The sequence below is a fragment of the Silurus aristotelis genome (genome assembly GCF_946808225.1).
Source record: "Silurus aristotelis genome assembly, chromosome: 1".
NCBI classification, from domain to species: domain Eukaryota; kingdom Metazoa; phylum Chordata; class Actinopteri; order Siluriformes; family Siluridae; genus Silurus; species Silurus aristotelis.
Window position 1 is genome coordinate 43916121 of NC_139574.1, and position 17806 is coordinate 43933926.

A 17806-nucleotide genomic window follows, 5' to 3' on the forward strand; every position below is an offset into this window, starting at 1 on the left:
ACACACACACACACACACACTCCTCTACACTCACACACATACACACATACAGACACACACACACACACACACATACACACACACCTCTACACTCACACACACACACTACTCTACACTCACACACATACATATACTCCTCTTCACTTACACACAAGCACACACACACTCCCCTACACTCACACTCACACACAGACAACTACACACACTACTCTACACTCACACATACGTACACACTCCTCTACACTCACACAAATACATCCACACACTGCTCTACACTTACACACATGCACACTCCTCCACAACCCCCCCCCCCCACACACACACACACACACACAGATTAGAACTATCTTCAGAACCAGTTAAATGCGTCTGATAAACGGACTGTAAGCTGGAATTAGCATAACAGAGATGTGGTGTGAGTAGCCGAGGTGGGGGTGGAGCTCCAAACGGTATGCGCTTGTTTCTATAAACAAGATGTTTATCCAATCTCATTGCAAAATCAACATGCTGATAAAATTTACCATTTTAGAAATTTTGGCACTGATTTGAGATTCACATATTTGAAATCTCTGGTGACGATCAACAGTCCGTCAGGGTGAGCATTCTGTAGGTCGCTAAATGCCCCTTAGAGTTCACAGCACTTTGCAATGACTGGGTGAGTGCGATTGAAAGAAAGTCATCAAGTTCTGTTCCAGCGGAGTGCTTTGGCACTGGTACCATTGTAGAGACATGAAGCAGGTGGGGACAGTTGGCTGGGCCAAGGACAGATTAAAGATGTCCATAAAGACCTCATCTGCTCCGTGCATGCTCTGAGTACACGGCCCGGGACGCCATAAGGGTTGACTGCTGACCTTGCCCAGGGGAGCACACACTTCAGAGGTGAAGAGTGCGAGTGGCTGCTCACTTGGTAATGACTCTGCTTTGAGCATGTGCTCTGTGTTCCCCTTATCAAAACCACTGTAGAAGAGGTTGTGCTTGTCGGGAAGTGAAACAGAGCTTGGAGGTGTCCTGCTGGGGGGGTTGAGGTCACTGATAGCCTGAATCAATTTCCACATGTGTTGGGGGTCAATAGAGTTGAAGCACCCCTCAATACACAAACTCATTCATTATAGACTTTAAAGCCTAGCAAAGTCCACAGTCCTGTTTATAATAAAACCTGAACAGCAGCTGAAGTCTGTTTTCATAATCAGAACCTTCTGCATGCTGCATGCTTTCAGAATTTCATTTTCAGTTGCATGTTCTGCTGATTTGACACATTTTGCCTTTTTCTTAGAAAGAGTTGGTGAGACAATGATTTTCCTTTTATTTACAGATAGAGAGAGAGAGCGGGAGAGAGAGAGAGAGAGAGAGAGAGAGAGAGAGAGAGAGAGAGATTGTGTGTGTGTGTTAAACTTTAACAAAGAACTAAAGACCTTTGAGTGAACTGATAAACCCACTCAAGTCTTCCATCCATTTTGATTGATCATCTGGCAGACGCCCCTTTATCCAGAGTGTCTTATATCATTATATCATTTATATAATAAGTGCTGTGAGGGAGGGGCTGCTGGTCCGTTTGTAGACGAACATCAATGTTTTTAATCTGATGCTGAAGCTACAGGAAGTTACAAGTCATGCATCTGCATTCATTATGATCCTTCACTGCATTTTTTAGTTATGGAGTTGAATAACCATTTTTATGGAGTCCTGGAAAACCTCTAATGTGCATCCCTGTGCTTTCTCTACAGGGAAGTTCATTCCAGAAGAATACCACAATGATGATGGAATGTTGAGTGTAAAGAGGAAAAAACCCCTTATTCCTAATTCTCTCTGATCACAGGAACCTCGAGTAGGTAAAATCAGCTACAGGAAGAGGTTGCATCTACATCATATCAGGTAAGATCTTTGGTGTGTGCAGGTCAGTTTGAACCTGTATGACTAATTCACATCAAACATCTAAACCATTTTATTCTACAGTTTCATTTGGTCTGACTTTCTAATTACACAAAACCAGCAGCAGCTCAGAGATTCATATCTTTATACTGCATTCATGTGTCTTATCCTGAACTTATTATGGAGGTTGTCCAGATCCTGAAACGCTTCATCACATTTCTTTAAAAAGAACATAATCCAGAAAGAAGATAAATGAATGTCTGGAAACTTCATATAAATCCCAACGTTTTTATTTATATTCCACATACAAAAAGTCACTTTAATACAAAAAAGGGTGAAAAACATTCACTGTAAATAAAAAAATAGTCTAAATAATTGCAAATCTTACAAAAAAAAAGAAATAAAGAAACAATGCATATATGAATAAAATTAAGTTTTAAAATGTTTTAAAATGTTGAATATATGGAGCTGGTTTTGAGGAAAATCTAATGCCATCACATCCAAAGGCGTCCGATAAAATTGTGTGCTTCTAAATTTGTGGTATTTGGGGAAGAACTGCATATGGCTGGAAAAGTCTGGTGTCCCAATATTTTGTCCATATGGTGTAAATTACACATGCAAATACAAGCTTGATTTTCTTAATTCTATCTTATGTAGGTGTTTCTATATGCTGGGTTCCATCGGTCTGTCTTTCATCCACACTCGTGGTCTGTGAATACACTGAAGCTGCCGCCCGGGTCATGTAGATCTTCATACACTGCACATGGCTGCATGGTGTCTGGAGGAGAAGTCTGGCGAGATGCTTCCTGAACTTTTCACCCACAAACACATAGAGGAACGGGTTGAGGCAGCTGTGTGAATACGCCACGGCTTCAGTGATCTGCAGCAGAAGCTGGATGGTTTTGCTGAGTTCACACCCTGGAGTCAAGATGTGCTTCAATTCCAGGGCCTTGAGAACCGCTGCAATGTTGTACGGTATCCAGCAGCAGAAGAACACCACCATGACCACAATAACAAGACGAATAGCCAGTTTTGTAGAAGTACGAAGGGTATGAAGCCTACGGAGGATCATGAAGTAACAAAATCCTAAAATGATCAGTGGAATTAGCAGCCCCAAAACATTCATTTTAAAGATACACCCACTTTTTATATCATGGTGATTATCTTCTGGATACGCGCTGCAAAGTGTTTCACTTCCATTGTTTATGACTCCAAGATACAGAAGTTCAGGAAATGAAGACGCAACAGCGAGAATCCAGATGAAGATGCTCGCTAAAATCCCATAAGTCTTTGTACGGATTCTCAAAGAGAACACGGCATGGACGATCGCCAAGTATCTGTCGATGCTCATCAGCACAATAAAGAAAATGCCGGCGTAAAACCCAATGTGGTACACGCTGAGGACCAGGGTGCACATGAAGCTACCAAAAACCCAGTGATCTCTGGCATAATGAGCCAAAAAGGGGAGAGTGGAGATTAGCAGAAGGTCAGAAATGATCAGGTTCAGGAGAGACACGTCAGTCAGGGTTTTAATATGAGAACCTCTCAGGATCACCCACAGCACCAGCATGTTGGCCAGCAAACCCACCATGAAGAACACGGAGTAGAGCACCGGAAGAATGTAGCTTGAATGGGTGCCGTAAACACACGGTTCAGAAACATCACCGTAATCAAATTCAGGTGGAGAAATAAATTCAGGGCTGAAAACAGAAAAGACAGAATTACTACATGAGAAAGGTTCAGTGTGGAACATATCGAGTTCTGATCTAAAAACAGTAAATAAAGTCGAACTGTTTTAATCATTTCACAACCCAAAATGAGGAATTACAGTGGGATAATATTAGAGTATATCTGCATGCACACATTGTAGTTTCACAACCTTCATTTAGTGTTTTGTGGCTACATGAAGTGCACAGAAGCAAGAAATAAACAGATAAACAATGAGAGCAGAAGGTTTATTATTATTATTATTATTATTATTATTATTATTATTATATTATTATTATTATTATTATTATTATTATTATTATTATTATAATTATACATTTTCAGTGATTATTGTGATCATTACAACATGGATTGTTTCTGCAGAAATACACACCAGACCCCATGTTGTTAAATGTGAGGTTTTTCCCTGCGTCTGCTGTTAAAGTAAAGTGGTCTGGTTTTAGTGCAGTGGTCTTTACCCTGCTGAAAATCTCTCTCTCTCTCTTTCTCTTTCTCTTTCTGCTGTTTCTGAAGTCAGCAGCGATGCAACACGACTCTGAGTGCAACAACCTTCACCACACGTGAATATTGATACGCTTTTTACTTTTTTATATCAGCGAATGGGTTTAATGAAAATAACAATTCATATCCAGAGCTCACCAGCAGATAGTTATATTTACACTTAAGCTCAAATCTCAAACTTGTTCCTGTAGTCATTATTCAAAGCAAATAGATTGTCATAGTGATGATACAGTGGAGGACCATCTCACACAGCAGCACAGCTAATCTTTCAACCACTTCCCTTTCAGCTAATACCATCATTTAGTAAAGATCAAGCAAATTCTTGATGCAGATAAAAGACAGGAAGCGTGTACACTAGGTTGGGTGTGCACAAAGCATTATAACGCAATACTGCATGGTTTTAGTGCAATTTTATAACCATTATCTTGCAAGTTGTTGGTTTGAGAACGCAGTAGAAGGTATACACAGTGCTGCATAACAGTGTTATAAACTCTATTGCCATCTTTACAACAGTTTCTGCATTGCTGGGGTGTAGATCACCTTATAAATAAATCATCCTGATTCATACTATAGACCTCCATACACGATAATATACTTTATGACCTGCATCATGACATTACACAAATGATACAACTAGAAATTCAGATCATATGGTAAAAGCCATTATGGTGGAAATATTCACAAAGATGCTTTTAATGTGTGTAAAAACTATTTAGTAAAATATTCTCACCTGAATGTTGTGTTACTGCTGCTGTACAACATCACTGCCATTCAGAATCAGACACTAAACACTTCTTCCTGAGGTGAACAATACAGAGAAAGGAGGAAGAGAATGAATATCTAAATCTTGGTTAAAATACCTCCTAAAACTAAACATTTAGAACTGACAGTAAATGCGTTTTAGCTCTTACAGTAAGAAGAACGAGGAATGACACAGCAAACGAGTAACACATTTAACAATTTAACAGCAATTATTATTACAGTGAGGAAAATGCAGGATTTAAAATACAGGTAGAGTTGATTGCGACACCACTGCCACAATGCTGCATACTCACAGAATTCAGAAACAGACCTGTCCTTCAGGGTTCCAAGTCAAAACCGAAATGAAATGCTGATGTCTGTAGTTTCTGTTTTTCACACTTCACTTTTTTGTCACAACTACAGGGCTATATAGAGACAAGCATCATGCTTGAGATGTGGTTAGTTTGACTTGCCAACACCTAATGCTGTTTTATGCAGAAGCACAGAGTCTGTAATTTCATTTCCACATGCTGTACCGAGTTCACTAACGGGAGAGTAAACCAGGAACATGTAAAAAGCAAAGTAGTTCACTCTAACGAGACGAAACCATCAGATGTCAAATGTAGTAATTAGTAATTTTCTCATGAGAGATCAAATAGTCTGTGGGCATCCTGATAACGGTCTCAGGAAGAGACTTTCATCAGCTCAGCCATGCAGAATGATTCTGAGAAGGCTGTCATTATGTGTAGAGCTGCTGTGTGCATGAGCCTTGGCACTGCATAGAAATGACACTTCAGCTTATTCTGTAAAAAAAAAAAAAAAAAAAAAAAAGGCGGTAGTTCATAACTCGAAATCTCAAGGAACTGCAGAGACTTGAAGCTGAAGTGTAAAGAGAAAAAGAGAATAGCTGCACACAAAGGAGTTCACAATATCAAAGCACATGTGGAGGCACATACAAGGCAAGATCAAATATGGTAATATAATGAGTGCTGGTGACACTGTGACCCCTGATGTCCCCTTTCTTCCTGGGGATATCGATAAGAGGAATCCACCAAAAGTAGCTGAATGTCATTAAATAAATAGAGGAACCAACAGGCTGGGCAAATTTCTGCGTCATTGTGAGACAGAAAAATTTGAGCTTTGAAAATGTGTCTTGACAAACAAGATCATAGCTCAATAAGTTTGTGCTCAAGAAGCCGAAGAAGCTTGTTTTGAGGACCAGGCCTTCAGTTCTTGATGCTGCTGCTAGCAGGGGAGAGTAACAATTTAAACGGTGTGCACGGAAACAAAATTCCGGCAAGCAGATGGAAGTCTGTTCTGGGCTACAAACAAACCCTAGCCGACCAGCTCTCCCGTCTGTCTTATTCTTCTATATGCTGACTGGACCACAGGCTACATCCAACTCCTGCACACTAACTGCAAAACTGATGCATCTTTATTTTCATTAAGAAAACAGAGTTCCAGATGCCACAATTAAGATCCAAAGACTTGCCTTGACAAAAATGCAGTTCTGTTTAGCAAGGTTTTCAAAGTGGCTTGTGTGGTTCCATCAGCACAAAATGGTGCTAGTAGACCAGATTCAAGATGCTCAAAGAGTACAGAACTACCAGAAAAGTGTTCAGAACAGGTTACTGCGACAAATTTACTTACACCATCATAAGACCATTGATTGATATAACTTATTACTCACAGAACCACAGAAGAGAGATACAGTGGGGGACCGTGGGTAGATCAAATATGGTTGAGGTATATTGACCAAAGAAACAGTTAATAACTAAAAAGCTCCTGCATTTATTCCAAAAACACGTGGAACACCAACCCCTCCTGGACGATCTTTTCAACAATTTGCAAATATTGCATGCATAAAGCCCCCACGGAGGAAAATATCTCTCTCTTTATAACCCAGGAAGGGCAGTCGTAAGTGTGGAAACCACTAGCAGAACTGTAGGCTCAAACCCCATGACTAAAAAGAGACTCTCAACTAAACCTTCTCAAACGACTATTTTTTTGTGTTAAATGATTAAACTGGTCATCTTGTTATTTTACAAATCTTTATACTCCTCTTTTATACTCTAACATTTCCCTTAGAAAATTACTTGTCAAGTTGCAAAAACCCTCTTGGATCCCATAAAGAAAACCAAAAGTATGTTTAATAATATTACTCTATCCCCACACCCTCTCAGGGACGCCCTCCAAATTCTCAATGAATGGCCTCACCTTTGCACATCTAACAAAGTCAGGTTGGGCTCAGTGCACCAATTACTTTAACATTTTCAGTGAGCTGGTCATGTAGCAGCACGTCAATATTCAACATTTCTCCCAGTGTGACTTGTTTCATCTTCAACCTTAACGAGACCAATCAAAGCCAAGAAAACTTTACATTTACATTTGACCTTCTAGTTTTCTAGAAAAAAAAAGGATCTCGCAGAGCAACAAATGATAGACAGCAGGATGTAATTAAAAAATTTTATAAATAAAGGTGTGTGTGTGTGTGTGTGTGTGTGTGTGTGTTGTGTGTGTGTGTGTGTGTGTGTGTGTGTGTAAACAGTTATAGTTTACCCTAACCCTAACCCACAGCTGAAGTGAAGAAAACTCTCTGCTGCTCAGGGAATGTGCAGAACAGCTAGCAGATGTCTTCACTGACATCTTCAACATCTCCCTGAGCAGCAACGTTGTTCCTACTTGCCTCAAGACAACAACCATCGTTCCCATGCTGAAGAAATCCACAGTCTCCTGCCTCAATGACTATCACCCTGTCGCTCACACCCATCGTGATGAAGTGCTTCGAGAGGCTCATCATGAGGCACATTAAGACCCACCTTCCACCCTCCCTGGACCCCGTGCAGTTTGCGTACCGTCCAAACCGCTCCACGGACAATGCCATCTTCACAACCATCCATTTAGTGTTACACAATATAGTGTTACAAAACTAATGAGACCACTCACAAAAAAAAAAAAAAGACAGTAAAAGAGGCAGAATCGCGGGTATCATTTCAAGCCAAAACATAAAAGGATGGAAAATGTAGCCAATAAGTGCAGGATTCTAATGATATATGAGAGGATTTTATTCCCCATGTGGGGAGTCTTAATTTTATTACTCTTTAGAAACTCGTAGTGGTCAAACAGAAGAGCACAGTGATGCTCCGGGAAGTGATGCAGCTCTCAGTTTCCAGCTCGTGCTAACTGGGCATCTTTTACCAAAAAAAAAAGAAAAAAAAAAAATGGACCATCAAAAACAGTTGTTATATCTGAGATTTGCACAAAAGCCTATTTCACATCTGTAAGTTACAATATATCTCCCTTATTTTATTATTTATTATTATCCCTTATTTAGTTTTAGTGCCTGTTTATTTTTATAAGAGAAATGCTTGAAAAGTAAGAATGTGTGTGTGTGTGTGTGTGTGTGTGTGTGTGTGTGTGTGTGTGTGTGTGTGTGTGTGTGTGTGTGTGCGTGTGTGTGTGTGTGTGTGTGTGTGTGTGTGTGTTAAGATTGGAATGACCAAGGGCAATGAGTAGGCGAGTGGCAGCCTGCTTGCTGAATACATCCGTGAACGATTGGTACTCGGGGGGAACCTCAACTTCCTTGTGGGTCTCAGGACTTTCAACTAGTGTTAATGCTAGGGAGATTAGGTCTGGTCGTGGTTGGGGCAATTGGTGCAGACAGTGGTTCCAGCACTGTTGGCTCCACTCTAGGATGTCAAATGGGTTCGAGGAGAATATAAGGGAGTGTCGGGAGAGCCAGGGATGCCCGAGAATTATGCTGGCGATGGAGTGTTCTAGGACCAAGAACAGGATCTCTTCTCGATGGAACAATCACACTTGGAGGGTGACCACAGGAGCACAATATTTCACCCGAACACGCCCTAACGGTTCCCCCTGGATCGTCTGAACGGTGAGCTTCCGAGCCCCTCTCTCATGGGCCAGCTGGAGGCGCTCTAGACACTCGCGGAGCCCGAATCTACAAGGGCAGAGACCAGAAGTGATAGTGTGGGGGTTATGATCTTGGCTGGTAGTTTAGATAAGTAGGTGATCTTAGAAGTGAGGTCTACGTTACTCACTAACGGGCTAAAGGTCAGGCAGGACACTGGCGAATAAAGTAACCGGGATCACCACAATACAGGCATGTCCCTAACCCTAACCCTATCTCCTTTCTTGTTAGCCATTGGGACCTGATCTGCATGGGTTCTGGTTTTGGGATGAAACTGGTGGTTCAGCCTCCTAGGATTGATAGGCAGCCAGCCTCTGGGAGATGCGTATGGATCTTTGGATGAACGCCTCGAGACCCAGCACGTTGTCATATATCACCGTAGCCATTTTAATTTCATGGTTAAGCTCCTGATAATATGAGCCAAGTGGCTGGTGAAGAGCGAGTATGAGGTGGCCAGGGCACTATTGGCGCTACATATCGTTCTTACCCATGACAGAGCCTTCCCGGTTAGCAGCGAGATGAGGAAGGTCAACTTGGAATGATTGGTGGGGAATTTGGTAGGCTGCATTTCTATGTATAGATTGACTTGTAGAAGAAATCTGCTGCATTTGGCCGATTCCCCGGAATAGGAAGCTGGAAGAGACATAAGGCAGCCGGAGGCAGGCAGTGAAGCCACGCTGGTAGGAGCCAGAACGACGAGTTCATTGACTGGATCCACAATGGGAGCTGGTTGGGGATCGATTGAGGTTAGTTTCTTCACTGATAGACCATGGGTCAGGAACTGGGAGTAAAACAGGGTGTCGTTTATTGATCTTGAATATGCAAACACAAGAGAGTAAAAACTAAACTTCAGGAAACGATCAACTTAACTGATTTGTGCTTCACCCAAAGCGTAGCAAGGAGCATGGGAAATTCACGCAGTCATAAGGATGGTAGGTAGTCCGGATGATCTATGGTCGTGAACTGTAGATCAGATGGTGAGTGAAGGGGAAGAGGGACATTATAAATGAGATGGGTAAATGGAGGACAGGTGTAGGTGATTAGTAGGAGGGAGAGGATAAGCGAGAGTGTTGAGCGTTGGAGGGAGGCGTGACTGGTGGCTCTCTGACAGTTCTGTTGTCAGACGAATCGAAATTTTGTATTTATTTTTGGAAACCATGGATACCACATCCTATGGACTAAAGAGGAGAGGAAACATCTGGCTTATCAGTGTTCAGTTAAAAAAATCTGCATCTCTGATGGCATAGTGGGTGCATTAGTGCTTGTGGAATGGGCAGCTTGTACATTTAGAAAGGTTTCATCAATTCTGAATGCTTTATACAGGTTTTAGAACAACAAATGCTTTTTTTCTATTGCAGAAAAAAAGGAAAATTAAGCATTATCCTAAACAAATAAACAAAATAGTAAGTGTCCTGGAGAGGAACAAACTCCTCCATGCAAACTCAAACAAAGGTCAGTGACATGCACCAACAACTTCAACAGTGTATGGGAGCAGATTTCAAGTCAATACAGTATAAAACAAAATAAAGGCCATATGTTAAAGTGCAAACCCCATTAAGTATCAGAAGATCTGATTGGAATTTGCAAAGAAATGCAGACATGAACCACAAAATTCCAAAGGACTTCCATGGAAAAGAAGTTTACTGAGGAAGCGTCCGATCTTATAGGAATGAGCGATTAATAACTCTGTAGAAGATTTCCTATTTATTCAGTGAGTTAAAAAAAAAACATATAGTTTCCGAAAGTTCATGGGAAAGATTTGACCTGTGCTGTCTCTTGACTCAAGATTGGATTTCATCAGAAACAGCATGTCAGCGTTCCCCAGCGTTTATCCATCTGTAATGTCCTCATAGCTGGACGGGGACCATTTATAGACACATTTCAAAATCTAATAATAAACCAAAATCCTTGATAATTCTCATGGGTTCAGATTTAAACATTCAAAAAGCACAAATGTAGGGTGTAAGGGTCAGGTGTCCACGTCCTTTTGGTCATGTAGTGTACACAGTAAAGGTACAAGGGATAGTAGGTTCACCGCAATGAAATAGCAAAGGTACAGTTTAATTATTTACATTTACTTTTTTTTTTGCAGTTGGCAGACGCACTTATCCAGGGTTAAGGGCCTCTCTCAAGGGCCCAGTAGCGTCAGATTGGTAGTGCTTGGATTAAAAAATTTGGAGCTTCCACCCCCCCAATTATGCATCTAAATATAGTCTGGACTGACCTTAAAGCGGGAATATATAACACACTCAAACTTCACTGTTACTTCCAAAAGGCATTTTATGAGTTGTTTCTCTACTATCCAGACATCCCCTGAGAGATCCTCCGTACTTGTGTTCTGTGAGTAAACTTCCGGCTTGGGTCATGTCATGGTTCATACAGTGCACTTGGACATTTGGTCTCAGAAGACTTGAGGCAGCTCCAGGTTCAGTGACCTTTAGCATCAACTGAGGGATTCTGCTTGAGCTCACAATCTAGACACAAGATTTCTCTCAGTTCCAGGAAGGCTGTGATGATGTACAGTGTCCACCATGGAATTATAATAAGATAAATGAACAGTTTCTTGGAATTACAAAGTATCCAATGTCTCCGGGTGACCATTAAATAGTAAAATCCCAAGACTCTCAGTAGAATTAGCAGGACCAGTACATTCATTTTAATTTTAGCTTCAGTTCTCACTTTTATGTGGGATTCATATCCTATTGTTTAAAGAAAAGGCCAGATGTGGAACACGCTGAGGACCAGTGTATCTCTGGCATAGTGAGCCAGGAACGGGAGAGAGAAGATTAGCAGAAGGTCAGCGATGGCCAGGTTCAGGAGAGACACGTCAGTCATGGTTTTAATCTGAGAACATCTCAGGATCACCCACAGCACCAGCAGGTCGGGCAGCGAACCCACCAAGAAGAACACGGGGTGGAGCACCGGGAGAATGACTTTCACAACTTGGGATAAAATACCATTAACAGAATGAAATTTGATGCATAGTTTACTAACAAGATTTGTTATTCTGATAATAACATCCTGCTCAGTGTTGAGCCACAAAGCGCACATCCAACAGCAGTACTGTAGCAGGCTTGTGGGTTTTTGTTTTTATATAACTGCCTCTCTTTTAGATATCACATCCATCTCAAACCTCCTGACGTCTGTAACACGACCGTCTGTGCACAGAAGCAAGAAATAAGCTGACAAGTCAAGTCAAGTCAAGTTTATTCCTACAGCACTTTTCACAACGGACATTGTCTCAAAGCAGCTTAACAGAACGTACGAGTTAAAAAGAGTGATAAAGCAATATCGTGTTTGTATCGGCAGATTTTTCAGCAGGAGTTTTTTAACAGCAATATATTTCCAGTGTATCAGATTCTTGTTAAATGTGTCACTCGCTTGCTCTGATTTTGTTGTTTCTGTTTGTGCTTCTATGCAGTGGTCGTTATTCTGTACCTGAACAATATTTAACATAATCACCTCTTATACAGTATAAAACACCAGTGTGCTCTATGATTCCTATAATATCAGCATGGTGCCGCTTAATAGTCTTTTCATTCATACAGCAATTACATGAAACCAGTGGTCAAGGTTTATGCTACATTTTAAATAAATTAATCTTAAATAAATCAATCAATCAATAAATAAATAAATAAATAAATCGACTCTACCTCACCAAAATAAACAAGTTTGAGCCTTAGAACCTAGAAATCTAGCACACACTAAATATTTTGCATCACTTCACCTTCAGGAGTGATGAACTGCATCTGTACTATTTAGATTTATAGTAACTTATATGTATAGTATAGTATGAACATTTTATCATATAGTTTGTCATAGTGAAATTTCAGCTCATTTGTATTAGTAACCTGCACATTGTTACCAAACACAGCAGTAAACATTAACATGAACTCAGAGTCCAAAATCAAATGAAATGCTGATGTCTGAAGTTTCTGGTCTTCATACTTCAGTGTTTGTGATGGATACAGGACTCTAGGGAGACATGCTCGATGCTCAGCATATGGTTAGTTTCTCTCACTAGTATATAAAACTCTTTATGCAAAAACACTGAGTCTATAATTTGATTTCGACACACTCTGCTCACTGGATGTAGTCCTGTGTGTTGGTCTGCTTAGTTCCTGTAGTTCGACATTTTCTCATGTCTTTTTATTTCTCTGTATGATTAAATTCACCAGTAATTCACTTGACTAAACAACATGTCTTTCAAGCTCGCCTTGAACACAGACTGTCTGAATTCTAGACACTTATTGTGCCCGGAGGTCTGGCTTTGTGAGAGAAAACACTGCCCCCTGCTGTAACCTTCAGTATTCGAGGTAACAACAAACAGTCTGTACCTCTTCTATCAAGTAGTTTTTCCTTCTTCCTCAGCTACTGCAGCAGGAGATCAATCAGTGGTTTATATGTTATAATCAGTGTGAAATTTAGATTTTGAGCCACTGCAGAATAAGATAGGGGTGATGTGGTGGTATCTTCAGACTCTGGTGAAGAACCTCTTGCTGTTTCACGACTGATTAAAGCTGATTATTCCTGCACGTATTAAAACTTCCAGGTAGTAATTACAATAATCCTCGAGGTAAAAGATTCCTGTAGTTTTGTTGTGTGCACTGTGGGATAAAGAAATGAAACACTGAAAGTGAAAATAGAAAGTGGAGAAAAATAAAGAATAAAAAACAGATAGAACACCGTTTCCTCATTTCAATCTAAAAATAAGAGCTCACTACACCCAGGATTAAGGAAGAGCTGCTTTTAGGGAGTCTCTGCTTACTCTACACTGACATTTACTAATTGCAACGTCAGGCACTTTTTGAGCTGCTTATGGTGCAAGAACTTCAGCAGTAGCTCTGGCCATTCCTAATGTCATGGTAACAATAAAATACCACAATATGTCAGTGTTGTAGATACATTCTTCTGTGTAATCTTCTAAATTGGAATCCTACAGGAGATCCTGCCTGACCATGGGCACAGCTCGCCACAAACTGTACGAATGTTCATATGATAAATATGATTCAGAAATGAACGAATGAAGCCAATATCACAGCAGTGTTTGAGGAAACAGAAAGACCTCCCAGACATGCTTTGTAATTAGAAAGCTTATTTTAAGATACATGTGGTCCAGGAAAAGACAGAATTAAAGTTTATAACTAAGATTTTATTTTCTCCTGATTGTAGACTTTCACACTGATGCAGAACCTTCTGGAGGTGATTCTTGTACCTGTTAAACATTGTGACAGGGTTTTTATTTCCGAGTGTCATGAGGTTTCCTAATCCCCTAATCTCTGTTCCTAGGTGGCGCTGTGTCAGTTTGAGATGTTCTGAAGATGTTGGACTAAAGGAAGCAGTAAAAGTAAGTAGAAAAGCCTCCGACCACAGCTGTAACTTGATCTGCTTGTATATCGGTTGAAGAAACGTTTTCCAGTGTAAACGCTGTTATTTATATTTCCTGAGCACAGAATTTGGTATTAATGTGTTATAAAGTCTTGTTTTGGGGTCTGAAACCAGACATTACATGGTTGTAAGTGTGTAAGTAAATAGTAGTTGATTTTCAGCAGGATTAAATAAAGAGAACTGGGAGTAAATCTTTATTTTTTAGAGAAGGTAGAATTGAGAGTAGAAGGTTGTAGTTGTGGGTTGTGTTTGGTTGTTTTGGTGTTTATTTATCTATGGGTTAGGTCATAAAAATCAGCTGATTTACATGTAGATGCCCTCAAAACTAAATTCAGCTTCAATAAAATGTGGTGCTTAAGTATAATTATAATTATAACTATATGGTTGTCAAAATATTTATGGACCAGACTGTATATATATATATATTTCCATATTTATTATGCAGTAACACATGTAAATATACTCATTTAATACATATGATAAAATATACAACAGTAGTTTTGAATTCTACACTATAAGGACAAAAGTTTGTGGACACCTGATCATAAGGTTTCTATGTAAATCTTTCCCACGCCACATTTAGTCCCAATTTCCTGTTATAATAACCTTCACTCTTTTGGGAAGATGTTCCACTAGATTTCCTGTCAGGAACTGATGTAGATGACTGGGGTGCAGTTCATATTCATCCCAGCAGGAGATGTTCCACATCTTCCAACCCCATGGAAAGCATGGAGCTAGATTCGGTTTGGGTCTCCAAGTTAAAGTGAAGGTTCAACAGTTTGGGGAAGATCCACATGTGGCAGAAAAAGTCTGGTGTCCCAATATTTTTGTCTCTATTTTGTTCTATAAGAGCAGCTCTGGTTCTCAGGTCACAAATCACTGGTTTCTATCAACACTTTATTTGTAACACATTATTTATTCAGGCAAGTTTGATGGAATTATAGCATAAAAACACCATCACTTGCTGTAAGAACATTTGTGGAAGAAGCCAGAAATTACAGATCAAAGCAAACCGTGTATAATCCAGTTTATTTTTTATTTATTTCTGGTCTCACTCTGTTTACACGGAAATAAAATCATTCCTGTTTTAAGTGCTGTTCATTCAGTAAACAGAGCTGAAGGCCAAAGATTTCTTTAATTTCTTTAATGAATAAAAGCGGTTAATTGTGAAACATTGCACATGAAACTACACTGGAACAAAGGCATCTGAAGTCATTTACACAACGTGCCTTAAACAAGAGGATTCATAAAGACAAGAACAATAATCATATAATATGGAAGAAGCACATGAACATGGTAAATAATATTATACTAAATATTCTGAACATCTTTTATATTTTCACCAAGTAAATGAAAGTTTTATTACAAAACAAACTTGTTTGCATTTTTAATACACAAATTTGCATATTTAAACTAGAGATCATTAGTCCAGATATGAGTAAAAAAAATGTATGTAAAATATAAAAGAAATATAAGTAAAATTATAAGAAAAATAGGTAGAATATAAAATGATTGCCTGAATTTAGCAGATGATAATAAAGTCAATGAGACATGAACATCTGGGAAAAGTAAAGAAACTTTCTGATTTCTGGTTATTTACATCACAATCAGATTTATACACAATGTGATCAAAAGTATGGGGAGATAAAATACTGTGCAGTTTCAGGCAAATGTGGAAAAAACGCTTTCAAAAAGACAAGTGTTCATAGTTTCTTTTCATCAATGAACAAAAGAGAGACAGAAGAGAAATCCTAATCAAATCAATACTGCAGAAGGTTTTGCCTGTAAAACAACATCAGTTCTTCTCTGTCCTTTTTAAAGGAACTGGGCAGGTAAATCGTCCCAAACATCTTAGAGAACTAACCTCAGATCTTCTGTGTATGTAGGGTTCCTCCAATCTCTCTGTCTCTTTGTGTAGTCCCAAGCAGACCATCACTTCCAGGAACGTTCTTAATGATGTCGGCTGTGTGTTTGGGCTCGTTGTGCTGCTGCAGAATAAATTCAGGGACAAACCTCCCCGATGGTCCTGCATGATAAAGAATCTGCCTCAGCATTGAGGACACCATTAATCCTGACCACATCTCCATCTCCAAACCTGCAGCGTTGAGACTCTTGGAATTGTTTCCGTGTTGGGGTTTTGGCTCTATGGCCAAAATTCTTTCGTGAAGATCGAAATCAGTCCTAATCGCATGTTTTATATTTCTAAAATCGTTTTCTTACGTACAGCATTTCTACACACCTGCTGAAAACTTGTGACAGTACTGTATGATGGACCTGTGCTGCTCGGGTGCCTCCTGCTCCATAGACTCACTCTGTACTTCATAGTTTTGGATGTTTAGACTTTGTATTAGTCCTGGAAAGTATAAACCAACATAAAAACTAGAGAGCTGTCTATGTGAGAAAAGCGAGAAGAGGGAGAATCACGCTTTGGTGTAGCCAATACTGGTGTACTAACAAGCAGATGCTGAACATGACGGCTAATAAAACAGCAGCAGTTGTGAGAGCTGCAAAAAAAAAAAAAAAACAGATAGTGATATCACCAACAACAACCACAGGGAAGGCGTTTAAGTGTCACAATACAATACAACATGTTCAATTACTGTGAGAAACGAAATATATAGGCCATACCACAAACCACTCGAGTCTCAGAAGCCCAGATTGGAATTCGAATTCAAAGAAATCCAAACCAATAAAGAGAAATTGGGTGAAATTCTGTCTGCAGGTTCATTCAGAAACGTATCGTATCTCACCGAAGGAACTTTTCTATCACGTGTTGAAAAGGCAACGATACGAAAACACGCTGCCAACTCGATAAACTACCTCGTCAGGGAGAATATACAATACAGACTCATCAGATTTCATCAAAATTAATGATCAGATATTAACCACATGAAGACCACATATCTCCTGAATCAGAGACAAACAACCAACTGAAGGTTTTTGCATGATGAGACAGTGTCTGTCTGTCTGTCTGTCTGTCTGTCTGTCCAGATGTGCAAATATACATATTATAGACTTTTATTTATTTAACGGCTGTTTATCTGTTCCAATACTTTTACTCATGAAGTTTGCAACCGTACGTGTTCTGAGCTCTCGACGACTCTTGGTGTAAATCTCAGGAAGTGAAAGACGAATCTCACATCTATTGTCTCATATTTGTCTTTTGACCTAAAACACAAATTTCTCTCACTCAAGCAGAAGAATGGAAAAGTTCCAACACTTTCAGAGGCAAGAATAGAAACAAAACAATATACATACAGCAATTATTCTCAGAAAAACTCTGTAGAACCAACAAGCTCGTGGGATACGTCCATAAGCTTTTAAACGTACACACTACATCATTAGTTTCAAATGCATACAAATTGCGGCCAAAAGTATTTGGACACCCGACCATCCATTTGTTGGGGGTTTCGCCAACAGTTTGTAAACATTAATTGGGGAAACCCTGCAGAGTTTATTTTTTATATCATCATTTAGCAGATGCACTTATTCAAACAACCTTACATTTTTATCTCATTCATACAACAGAGCAGCTATGGGGTTAAGGGTCTTACTCAGGGGCCCAGCAGTGGCAGTTTGTTATGGCTGGGATTTGAACCCATATGTTTCAATGTTCAATGCTTTAACCACCAATCTACTGCCAAATGCACA

The 17806-nt window shown here is 39.7% G+C and overlaps 1 protein-coding gene and 1 long non-coding RNA gene across 4 annotated transcripts in view; one reads left to right on the forward strand and one right to left on the reverse strand.

Moving 5' to 3' along the window:
• LOC310726522 overlaps window positions 1–2656 on the forward strand; it is a 14248-nt gene extending 11592 nt beyond the window's left edge. Inside the window, exons 3-4 of the long non-coding RNA XR_014533781.1 lie at window positions 1725–1872; window positions 2527–2656. This is a non-coding gene — a long non-coding RNA (uncharacterized lncRNA). The remainder of the gene's footprint in view (window positions 1–1724; window positions 1873–2526) is intronic.
• Window positions 2170–5625, reverse strand: LOC310726361 (C-C chemokine receptor type 4-like). 3 transcript variants are annotated; one of them, XM_083541877.1, is made up of 3 exons: window positions 5154–5625; window positions 4829–4896; window positions 2170–3569 (listed from the first exon to the last, which is right to left on the reverse strand). In XM_083541877.1, exons 2-3 carry the CDS (start codon window positions 4867–4869, stop codon window positions 2519–2521), a joined length of 1092 nt encoding a protein of 363 aa, XP_083398003.1. In that variant the 5' UTR covers window positions 4870–4896; window positions 5154–5625; the 3' UTR covers window positions 2170–2518. The 3 variants fall into 3 exon arrangements, with proteins under 3 accessions (XP_083398003.1, XP_083398005.1, XP_083398004.1); XM_083541879.1 differs by lacking the exon at window positions 5154–5625 and adding an exon at window positions 5010–5027; XM_083541878.1 differs by lacking the exon at window positions 5154–5625 and having other exon boundaries at window positions 4829–4939.
• Window positions 5626–17806: the final 12181 nt, after the last annotated feature.

Excerpts from the sequence above, each read along its gene's own strand:
- LOC310726361 (XM_083541877.1), bottom strand. The coding sequence starts at position 4,869 with ATGGCAGTGATGTTGTACAGCAGCAGTAACACAACATTCAG. Across the intron at positions 3,570-4,828 it reads AGCAGTAACACAACATTCAG|CCCTGAATTTATTTCTCCAC; the intron begins GTGAGAATATTT and ends TTCTGTTTTCAG.